We start from the raw sequence: 11679 nt of genomic DNA on the forward strand, positions 1-11679 counted from the left end.
AGTGATAGGTGATTAGGAAGATCCGTGATACTAGAAAATGCTTGGTTAGGGGGATAGGAACTGTAGGACAGAGAAGTTCAGAACTAAAACACAAATGTGCAGAGTAGCTGGGGATGCTGTTCACAGGAAGATGGAAATCCTGATTCCAAAATAATAAAGGAACAATATGACTGGCTGGCAACATGCTGTATTTAAAAAAGGAAAAAATGAATCAGCAACCTGGAAAGTATTTCAGTGCTACATTGTGTTACACTGTCTTATTTTGGTTGAAAACAACTCTTTAAATAGGGTGACCAGACAGCAAGTGTGAAAAATCGGGACAGAGGGTGGGGGGTAATAGGAGCCTATATAAGAAAAAGCCCCGAAAATTGGGACTGTCCCTATAAAATCGGGACATCTGGTCACCCTATCTTTAAACTACATTTTATGGAGGAGACATTTTTAACATTATTTAACATTAATGTTTTTAAACACTATTTAAAAATGATGATATTCTAATCTCACTAAAAACACTGAGGAGACACTTTAGACCCTGTGGTAGAGTTGATTAATATCCACCCAGAGAGTGTTGCTCACCCAAAGTGAAACATTTATTGGGACTCCCACATAGTCTATCATGTCTTATTACTCAAACACCTCATGAAGATCTGAAAATAAGGTTCCTGCTGTACCATACAAATAGTGTTGAACCCATTCATTCTCTTAAAAAATTACTGATGCATGTTTGCCATTTAGCAGAAGCCCAGTCGTGTTTTATTCTCTGGAGAATGCTGAATGTTTATTTTTTGAAGTATAATATACTTAAGTGTTAGGTTTAGAGAGACATAGCAAGAATAAAATATGTGAAAATGTAGTCAATGAGATTCCTTCTGTTTATTGAAAAAACAGTTTAAGATGTCTGTTCATGCTCACCCATAAATTAGAATAACAACAGAAAAGATTTAATCTAATTTTGCATGCTAGCTGCTTGTAAAGGTTAAAAGTATCTAGCTGAGCTACAGTGGCATCTTCTTTGGAACGCTTGAGAGGCCATAATTGAATGGGTTTGGAAACTAACTACCCTCACTGAGACATCCTTTTTAAAGCCCTTGTAGATATAAGTGACAACGTGTTTGAAGTTCACACAAAATTGTTTATACATAGGAATCCACTACTCAGAGGGCTTTTTTGTGTAGTCAAGTGGCTCAACTGTTGTTCTAGCAGGAATCATGGTTACCTAATCCTAGTTTTCAATCCAAGGATTGTGGTATTTGACATACATCTAATAGTACAGAAATTTTCAGCTGGCTGGTGAGGAAGGCAATGTGGTCTAGAGGTTAGGGTATTGGACTGGGAATTGGGAGTAAGCATTTTAATGCTAACTCAGCTATTGATCTTCTGTGTGACCTTGGACAGGTCACTTCACTTTGCTGTGCATCTGTTTCTCCTCTCAGCTCTGTTTAGACTGTAAAATCTTTGAGGCAGAAATGGCACCTCAGCACATGTACAGTCCTTAGCACACTGGAGCCCTGAGCTTGGCTGAGGCCTCTAGGAACTGCTGTAATACAAATAATAGTACAGAACAATTTAGCAAAATTTACAGGATATTGCTCACTTTGGCTCAGACCCCACAAAGGGCCTTACACATTGGGATACTCAGGATTGTGGCACCTAACTTTCAGGTACCTAGACAAATCACAAGACAATACTGAGATCCACCAAGCCTGAGTTATGTGCCTAGCTTCCCTATACAATCAGTGCCGAGAGAGAGAGACCTTAGTCACAAAGTCAGCATGGTAGGCAAGGAGCCGCATAAACTAGCCAATGGGAGATGCTGTCCAGAGGAGCGTGTGCTAATCCCAACCCCTCTCACAGAGACAAGCCACTAAACCCAGGTTACAGGGAGGTTCTTAGCTCTGCTTGAAATGCACAAACTGGGGGGAGATAGTTGTTCAGCCACCTAAGCCATGGGCAGAGCCTGAAACAAAACCCAGGGCAGGGTGACAAGGACCCTACCCTTATTACCTATCAGCTAGAGTACTCACCCAGGCTGTGGAAGAGGCTGGTTCAAGTCCCACCTGCTCAGGAGGAGAAGGGATTTGAACTGGAATCAGCCATCTGTATCAGTAGGATACAGAGTCATTCAGCCAGACACACCTTTCCTAGGAGAGAGCCTTACTGAGCTACACAACAGTATGTGTATTTGGGGTTAACTCCCACAAAGGCTTTAGAGTTGGCTCAGGGAGTGACTCCCAGCTGGGAGCTAATTAGGTACAGTCCAGCCTAGGTAGGCTCAGCACCTTCAAAGGGGTCAGAGATATATCTGTGGGAATAGGAGCTATTTGTTGATCCCAAGCCAGGAGAGGGAGCTCTGGGGAAACAGAAATCCTGTGTTGGTTTCCTATTTGATTTTTGGAGTTTATTGACTGCAAACTATATAGTAGGAATGTGTCCAGAGACTTTTGTCAAGTTTGAATTATGTTGATCATATTCCTCATTCTAGCCAGAAATACTAGAGGTTTTTTTGTTTGGTTGGTTTTATTTTGATTTTTTGTTCAAACCTGAGACTCTTATGAACCATCGTTGTCTGCTTAGCCCCTGGCCCTGGCACATAAGACAGATGTTTATTTCTTAAATGAGCCAAATGGGTTAATATATTTTTTCAAGGCTTTTCTGGCTATATAAAGGTGTTCTGTTGCTTTTCTTTTCTCCTTCCTGAATACACACACCAATGCTCGTCAATATAGAAGTGTGGGGGGGAAAGTATTTCCTAATCAGACATTTTGCAGACAAATTTCATTCTGAAACCACAGTCAAGAGTGAGGTTTATCAAAGAAATCACAAGTAGGGTGGAGGGATAGCTCAGTGTTTTGAGCATTGGCCTGCTAAACCCAGGGTTGTGAGTTGAATCCTTGAGGAGGCTACTTAGAGATCTGGGGCAAAATCAGTACTTGGTCCTGCTAGTGAAGGCAAGGGGCTGGACTTGATGATCCTTCGGGGCCCCTTCCAGTTCTAGGAGATTGGTATATCTCCATTTTTTTTTAATCTGTGGCATCAGAAATATGAACATAAAAGAACAAAGTATTCATTTGTGTGAGCATCCACTCAGTTCCTTCCATCGTTGGCCTCATACTCAAGCTAAAGTTGCTTAGTTCAATACTTTCCCATAAGAACAGGAAGAAAGGGTTTAGAATTTTCCTTGGGGCTCATAAACTATATAACATACAAAGAATCATTGTCACCGTCTCCCACCAGTATATATATTTTCGTGCTTTTTGCCCCCTCTGCCCAGCTATAAATCCAATTCTTAGTCCAAAGGGACTTTTATCTGTTTAGTGTGTCTTGTGAACATAAGATAATGATGGTTCAGGGAGATGTAATAATGATCTGTCAACTATATTTGTGGGTAATAGAAATAGTGCTCATAATAGTGAAGGACTGAAGGCATTGGCTAGAGCCACTAGAGTCAGAGAGGAGCCTTGGCCAGACTACGAAAATAGGTCACATTTGAGAATCTAGTTAGCTTTAAACATGACCTCGAACCTAGTATAGGCACAGTTTAATCCTTTGGAAAGTGTTAACTGGTCAGAGTCAACTGTAGTAGGGAATCAAAGGTGACAGTAGAATCAAAGGTGGCACAATGCAATAACATACCACTGCCAATGCAACTCAGTTATCTTATTTTAATTGAGGTCTTCAACACCACTGCTATCAGACATGTTTATCAGGGATTTTCAGATAATCAGGATGTGCCCTTGAATGTTTGAGTTGTCCCATGTACATAAAGTACTAGACAGAATTTTAATGTGTGTTTCTAAGTATCCTGATTCTGATTCCATTTACAACAGGTTTATACTTTACTGGGGTTACTCTCAATTTAAACAGAGCTGGGATCAGAATCAGGCCTCACATGTGCAGCACAATTTGTGTGATTTTTGATAACATAACTTTGGATACATATCAGTTTTATTGCAGTATATTGACAATGGCCCTCTTTCAACAAAGCATGAGCTTAACTTTAAGCATATGATTCATCCATTTAAAACCAATGGGACTACTCCTGCTTAAAAGCTTTGAAAAATCAATGCCTATTACATTATATGAAGAAACAAGGTAAGTGAGGTGAAGAATGTGAAAGAAAAAAACAAGAAAATAAAATACTTAACTGGGGAATGCAATATTTTGCATTGTCATATGTATTCTTTTCCTGTGTGTCAAATCTCTTTACTCATGTCCTGCCAGGGCACAAATGAATATAATCAAGGAATTGGATGTACAGATCCTTGAATTTTTCTATTATCATGTCCACTAAATGTAAGTTACTTACATGATGCAGCTTCTGCTAATACCATAACCCATTCATTAACTGTGGGGGGTCTTTCCAATATCTAAGTGTAATTTTGTTTTACCAGCATGAGACTTTTTCTTATCCTTTGTGATTTTTCCTTCAGACATTATTATAGTTTGATTTATATAATACTGATCACATGTCTCCTGGTGCTTTAACAACATAGACATAGTCGAACTAAAAAAGTCAAACTTGCATTATTCTGGGGAAAGAAAAAAAATCTCCACTGTAAACTTCAAAATGGGAAATGAAGGCCAGCAGTGTTCCTCTGTTAGTAGATTTTGACCCAAGAGTGCTTTAAGTGCTGAATACCCACAAATCCCATTGAAGTCAATGGGAGCTGCTGGAACTCAGCATCTTTGAAATGAGGCCATAAATTTGCTAAGAATTTAAATGTAGAAATGGCAGGGATAGAATGACCAACAGCAAAAAATGACTCAAATGTAAATAAAACTGTGGGAAGCAAATGTATGAACTAACTCCTGAAGATAATGTCCTGAGAAGAGTCAATAGTACAATTTGTATCTAATTCTCATTTGCAAGTGTAGCTATTGTAAAAACCTGTTGCAGCAAGGTGCCCAAACCAAAAGTCCAAGTTTATGGCCCAATTTACCAGTCCCTGGATCAATTCAACCTTTGTTCACTCTATTACAAGTAATTTGTCCCTCAGCATCTCTACCAAGGCTGTAATTTAATTATTAGCTGATCCCAAAGGAACATGGTTTTGGCCACATAGCTCATTTCAAGGGAAGCTTTTTCATTTCAAGGGAAGTTGGATCTCAAGTTCTCATCACTAGTCTAGGTAGAGAATGTAACCTGGGACTGAACTTCTCCTGGTTCTGAGGTATTGTTCAGCGTATCCAATGAGGTACAGGGTAGAATTTACCCTCTTTTGTGGGATTTGTTAATCATTAATGTACAGCCTTAGTAGAGAAGCAGTGTGGTCCAGTCAATGGGCTACAGGTCTGAGCAGCAGAAGGCCTGATCTGCTGAGTGGCCAGGTAAGCTGCTTTGCCTCTTTGTGCCTTATTTTTCCCATCCATGAAATGAGGATAATATTTGTATTGCATTGTAAAGCACTTTGAGACCTTCAGATAAAACTGCTTAAAACAGACTTAGTATTGGTATTATTTTTAGGGATTTGTTAATTATTAATCACCTTCTCCCATTTTAAATCCCTCCTTTAAACTGACTTTTATCATGATGCCTATAAATCACTACAATCTGGCAAAGCTGGTGACCACTTCTGATTTCTGAAACCACTGTTATGACTAATTTATCCACACACTCATATCCATGGTGGCCTTGTTTTTCTGCCCAATCCTTCCTCCATTTTCTCTGTTTAATCACCATGTCTTGTTTTGTCTAAATCTTAAATTGTATGCTCTCTAGGTCATGAACCGTCTTGCTATTTGTTTGTAGAGTGCCTAGTGCAATGGGGCCTCGATCACTGACTGAGTTCCTTGTGTGACATCACAATAGAAACAGCAATAATTAATTTTCAGCCTTGGTAGAGATGCTGAGGTGTGAGGGCCTTCATTTGGAGTGTGGAATTTGGGAGCAATGGTAGGCCATGAAGTAATGTTAATTTTGATCACTAATAAAACTGAATCCTTCACCTGCATAAGCCACAATGTTATTTGTCCTTTCAGTGTGGTAATTTACAACACTATGGTAGTTAAAACTACAGTGCAAAATGGACTTATTAATGTCAAAGATACTGCATTCATGTAACCCATATTCCCTTACATATTGTTAAAGGTGAAGCTGAATACTGAAGCCCTGACCATGCTAAATTCTTTTTACTAATCAACAAAACAAAAAACTCACTATGAGAGACAGAGACACAAATAGCAAGTAATGACCATTTATCTTGACAGCAGGATAACACAACATAAAACACATATTTGATATGTAAAAAAGGAGCTCTTGAAGATGTCTATGTATGGCCTGAAGCACTGTCTGTTCATTTTATTGAAATGTTTTAAATATACATGCAATACCAACTTGAGGTATTTTCCTCCCTTGGAACTTCTTCATACAAGTTTCTCATTTCAGCTAGGGATGTGATGAATCCACTTTGTTATTCAATCGCATGCCAAGTAGTAGCTATTGGTATGCAACAGATGCTGAAAATGAATACCCAATGATCCTGCAAGACCAACCTGCACAATTTCAAGGTCCTTTGGAAATTTTTTATAGGAGATTCTTTGGAAACATTTTTTTTTGATTGTTTGAATTTTTAACCTAGTTCTGCTTCTACCAGTAGGAAACAGGAGGTGAAAAAAATTTTAAAATGGCCAGTGGGCTTCCAGCCATTTTTAATAAAATCTTCCCATGTTAATTTCAAAGACTGTGTCTTGGGGAAGACCCAGATTTGATCACAAAGAACTGTATCCTTCTACCCATTTTTAATGATTTTACTAAACAGTGAATTGTCTGGCTCACATTGTTTTTCTCCGCATGATTGGACTGTATACAATTTTAAGAGGCTTTAATTGTGTGACAGTTTTTGGTGTATCCAGGACAGTGAGCCACCTTGTTACCCCCTAACTCCAGTGTGAGGGGAGTCATGTTTGTATTTAGCTGGGTGTCAAGTTCCTATCACTGCCAGACTTTCAGTCACTCAAGAATTTTCTGCTAGGCTATGCCAGCCCTTACTGTGCCTTGAATGTTAACAATAGGTGGGCCCCAATCCCCGAGTCTCTTTGATGCATTCCTCTGTGATATCCAGCCTTTGTCACTGGCTACTCACATAAATGCCAAGTCTGCTGTCCCCAGAAGAATAGTATATGCACCAGCTTGCAAGATTCAACTAGAAGCAGCATTTTGCTTAATATCACAGGACTCTGGTATATTTATAGTAAAACAAGAATAAATGTACTATCAGTGACTCAAGATTCAAGTGATAGTGAGTTAGGCTACTGGAAACAAAAAGTTACATGTAAAAGAAAATCATAACATGCTTTCTAGAGACTAAACCTAACTAACTGGTTAACTTTCTGTCTAAAAAAATGTATCTCGCCCAAAGTCTTTTGCAGCGTTTCAACCAAGGATGGCTGAGATGCCATTCTCATGAATGTATGTTGCACTACCCATTTTATTCCTAGATGCGGGATGGAGGGATGTCTTCTTTCCCTGCTACATATATACACAAAGTTCATTGTCCTATAGTGATCTTTTACATATCTTTAATACTTTCAGAATGAGGTATTGGACAGATTTTGAAGTGGATGAAATTTATATTTTAAATAAAAACGTTTCCTTGAAGATAAAACTGCATAGATGAGGAGCATAAAATATTTTCTACCATAGCACACTTAGGGCATTGTTTTGCTTGATAGAAATAGATGGTGCTGAGCTGTACCACTCCGGAACACTCCTGCATGTCTCACCAACGTTAGTGGCCTGTGTAGGGCAGAGAGAGCGAAGCCCCCTTTTTACCCTATCTCCTCCTGGGTGAAGTTACTGCACTCAAGTATGCCTAACCTCCAGGTAGCACAAAGGAGGGAAGTTTCTAACTCCTTCTTCTTGCATACCAGTCCAGCAGTCAGGCACAATCTGACTCATAATTAGGAGGCTTGTATATTAACTTTTTTAGTCTAGTAACTTTTTAACAAGCTTAAGGGAGGAGATACTGTATTTGAACTTGCTATGTGTTTCTGAGAAGGGTTTTGGGACTTTTTTTGGGGTGCAATTCGGTCCTGCTCTGGAGGTTTTCAGTGGGAACGTAAAATAAATAAATAAAACTGTGCACATGCTCGTTATTCCATTTACCCTAAACAAACACTAGAGAAAAGGTCTGATTCCTCAGTGCCAGAAAACAACTTTCTGTCTACCCCCCTCCCCCCCGGGGCAGCCCTGCCTTCAGCTCTGAAGAACAGCAATATTTGCCCATCTATCTCTCTCCCTCAAACTCCTAAAGTATATCCTCGTGGAAGGAGTACTTGCCAGATAAGGCGAAACACAGTCACACATTTCTTTGCTTTGAAAATGTCAAGTGAATTATTTTTGCCCTGATTACTGTCATTTCAACAAAGCATGTTAGCATGTGCCATAGTACTATTGACTTCAATAGGACTAAAGCATATGCTTAAAATTAAGTGCTTTGTGGAACTGGAGCTGTAGAAAATAAGCCCCTTTCCAAATCTTGCTTCATCTATCAGATATACTCATTTTCCATTTAACATAACATCATAAATTTATCTGCAGTTCTCCCAAGCCTTAGCGAGAAGAATTATATTACAACCTTCCCTTATTTTTAAGAATTTGAAAATATTTTGGTCATAAGCAAATTCCCGCAACTTTTTTTCCCGAATTGTATTTTTCATAAATATAATTATCTATAGTTCCTGCTGCTCCACACAAACTAAAGTGAGAATCTGAAAAAAATTCTCAGTTGTATCTAAAACTATAGTGTGAATCTGTCATGCCTCAATATATTGAATGAAGAGAACTTAGAAAATGCTTTTTTACTAACAGCAGTTGAGCTAAGTTAGAGATTTTTTCTTTTCAATGGCATTTAATAGCACATTTTTGACCATGGCTATTACTACTGCAGGTAACTCAATTTCTCTTATGAGATATAATTATCACCGGAGGAAACAACAGGAGAAAGGTACCATTCCATCCAATTTTCTATGATTTCCTCATCCAGAACTTATTTTTCTCCCCCCAAACATGAGGGCCTTTGTGCTGCATGTTTTATTTTGTGTTACCGCACTGACTGTGGGGCACAATAAGACTCCATTTGTAGCGCCATTTTCTTTATGCTCCTGGTGTATAAATCACAGCAGAGTTGCTAACAGTGTGTGACTGACAGTCTTTCTTGATAGACAATCTGTGATCCTTTCAGCCTTTTACTAATAAGCTCATTAGGATAGAAGGGCTGGAAATACTTTCTAGGATGTTGCAATGAACCTCAACAAATTCAGTGCATGTCTGACCACTCAAACTTTAGAGAATCAATCTTTCTTCAATCAGAATTTTGTCAGGTTCTGCTGAATGTCTGCTGAAGGTCACTGTGGTGTGTTTGTGTGTGTTGGTCTTGTTTTATTATGTTTCATTTTTTAATAAAGCATTCTGAGCAAAATCCAACAAGCTCTCCAAATGAATGCAGGTCAAGGTGAAAAGTTTTTGAACACTTTTTTTTTTTAATTTTCCCAAATCAGCATTTGGAAATCATTTAAAGACTCTAATTTGATTTTGTCACTGTATTTAAATTTGAAATAAAATCTAGGCTACATTTTCCCAAAGTAACTGAGTACTATTTTTTAAAAAGCAACATTAGGTGCCTAAGTGCAAATGACTTTGGCATATAGAGATAGATATTCAAAGATACTTAGGTACCCAAAGTTGCAGATACATGAGTAGTGCCCCCTTTATTGCCTCTTCAAAGAAAAGAAATTCACCACAAGAGTTTTCACAATATATTTCATTAAGAATAAATGCCTAAGAGAACAAGTGGTTAGTGCATCCTGCAGTGAACACTCTGGAGAAGAGCTACATTTCAATGCATCTTTCAGATTTCATAATTCTTCACCTCTGGGGGCTCTTTGCTGGGATCGCTCCCTTGCTCCAGGTACAGGTTATTGTAAGGATACTGCTTCAGTCCCACAGGCATGTAGGATGGGCACATTTCTCCAAGCCAGAACATAAACAGCATGAAGCCAATAAAGAGGAAGAAGTGATTGCCCATAGTGTGCCAGTGTACCACAGTGGGGGATGTGTCAACATGGGTCCGGAGAAACATGTCGAAGTGCCAATGCATTGGCTGTCCCCGGTTTTGTCTCAGACAGGGTAGTCCCACTGATACCAGGGGTCTCTTTCGTGATGAGATTGGTCAGAAAGTTTGGGATAATCACCATACCCTATGCCATCATCCGGATGTGGCTCATAGTCCTCCACCCTCATGTTGTATTTCTTAGCAGCAGCTGCCCCTTCCTCTGGGGTCTTAGGGTAAGGTCCAGGCATCATGTATGTTGTCCTATACAGTCAATCACCTAGTTCTTTACTACCTAAAGAACCTGTTGGTAACTATTTCAGATTGAGGATAATGTGATCCTTGTGCATCCAATCAGTTAGCAAAAGTTTGTAAAGTGCCTTGGGAATCTGTTGGGTTGCCAGGTGCTATCTATGTGCATGATCATTAAAACATTCCTTAAAATTAATTGTTGGGGCAATATACCCTCACTCTTTGTGTGCTTTTAACATTTTACAAAGTGACTGCTGGTAATTGTATAAAAGGGCAGCAGATGGGAAGTGGGGGATGTAACCTTTCCCCAACACAGCCAGACACTTATCTGGAAGAAATGATTATTCTTGCCAGGTGTATGGAAATGTTTATTGTTGTGCCTCATTGTCATCTTATTGTGAGGTCTATGAGTGAGTACAATTCATTTCACTGTTAGTTATAGCAAGTATTGCCTTGATATGATGACTATCCATATATCTTATTTTGCCAAAATATAAATTTGGCTTAATTTAAACATTTCTGATTAATCATGTTATTTTAAAGTAGAAGTGTCCTTTTTTTCTTTCTTCATTAGTATGTAGCATTCATTATACTTTCCTGAGACCTAGATAATTGGACATATAAGTGCAACTAAGTTAGTGAGAAAACCTCTTACAGGACATATAAAACCAATTTTATGCAAATTAATTAAAGCTTGCAATGATAAAGCATGTATGATAAAATAGGAATGAAGTAAAGAAATAATAGTGAGGCTATATTAGTGAACTATGTCTCATGGAAATGCAATTTAAAAAATCAATTCTATTCAGTGTCACAACTGTTAGTGTACATCAAAGTAAAGGTACAGTATCATTTCAGGCTACAGCCAGGTTGTGTAGATTATGGCTGATGACTTCTGAGGTTCCCTGCTGTTCTGTAAATCCGCCTCCTTTCTGATGTATGGCAGAGCTAGCAACACATCTCTCCCCCAACCCCAGCCCTTTAAAGGAGGTGGTGGCAATTGCATCAAATTTGGTGTTTTGGATCCTACTGGGTTGACAAAGTATACAGATGACTAAAAAAAGAGATGTAGGTTTATACTCTTGTAATTTGCAATAGATTTGAATCCTGTCATAAAAATAATGACTAAAAATTAGAAATCCAACACCACTGCATTATCTAGGTCACTACTGAGTTATATTTCTTGATATCTATGTAATGTACTATATACAGCAGTTTGAGGCTTGGGAATAGACACTTCCTTGGGTCATAACACAAAAGTCCCACCACCTACTGTTCTCTTCTTTAAGCCAATAAAATACTTTCCAAGAAGAAAAGATGCATCATGAATGTCACAGTTTTGGAGTAACTGTACCTAAATTCTGTACTCCCCCCCCCA

The 11679-nt window shown here is 38.7% G+C and overlaps 1 protein-coding gene across 1 annotated transcript; it reads right to left on the minus strand.

Annotated features, from left to right (window-relative positions):
• Positions 1-9848: 9848 nt before the first annotated feature.
• LOC120397311 (NADH dehydrogenase [ubiquinone] 1 beta subcomplex subunit 8, mitochondrial-like) lies at positions 9849-10303 on the minus strand. Its single transcript, XM_039523012.1, is given in 2 exon segments — positions 9849-10123; positions 10126-10303. Coding segments are annotated over 2 exon segments (453 nt in total).
• Positions 10304-11679: the final 1376 nt, after the last annotated feature.

This window comes from Mauremys reevesii, linkage group 2 (genome assembly GCF_016161935.1).
Source record: "Mauremys reevesii isolate NIE-2019 linkage group 2, ASM1616193v1, whole genome shotgun sequence".
Classification (NCBI taxonomy): Eukaryota; Metazoa; Chordata; order Testudines; family Geoemydidae; genus Mauremys; species Mauremys reevesii.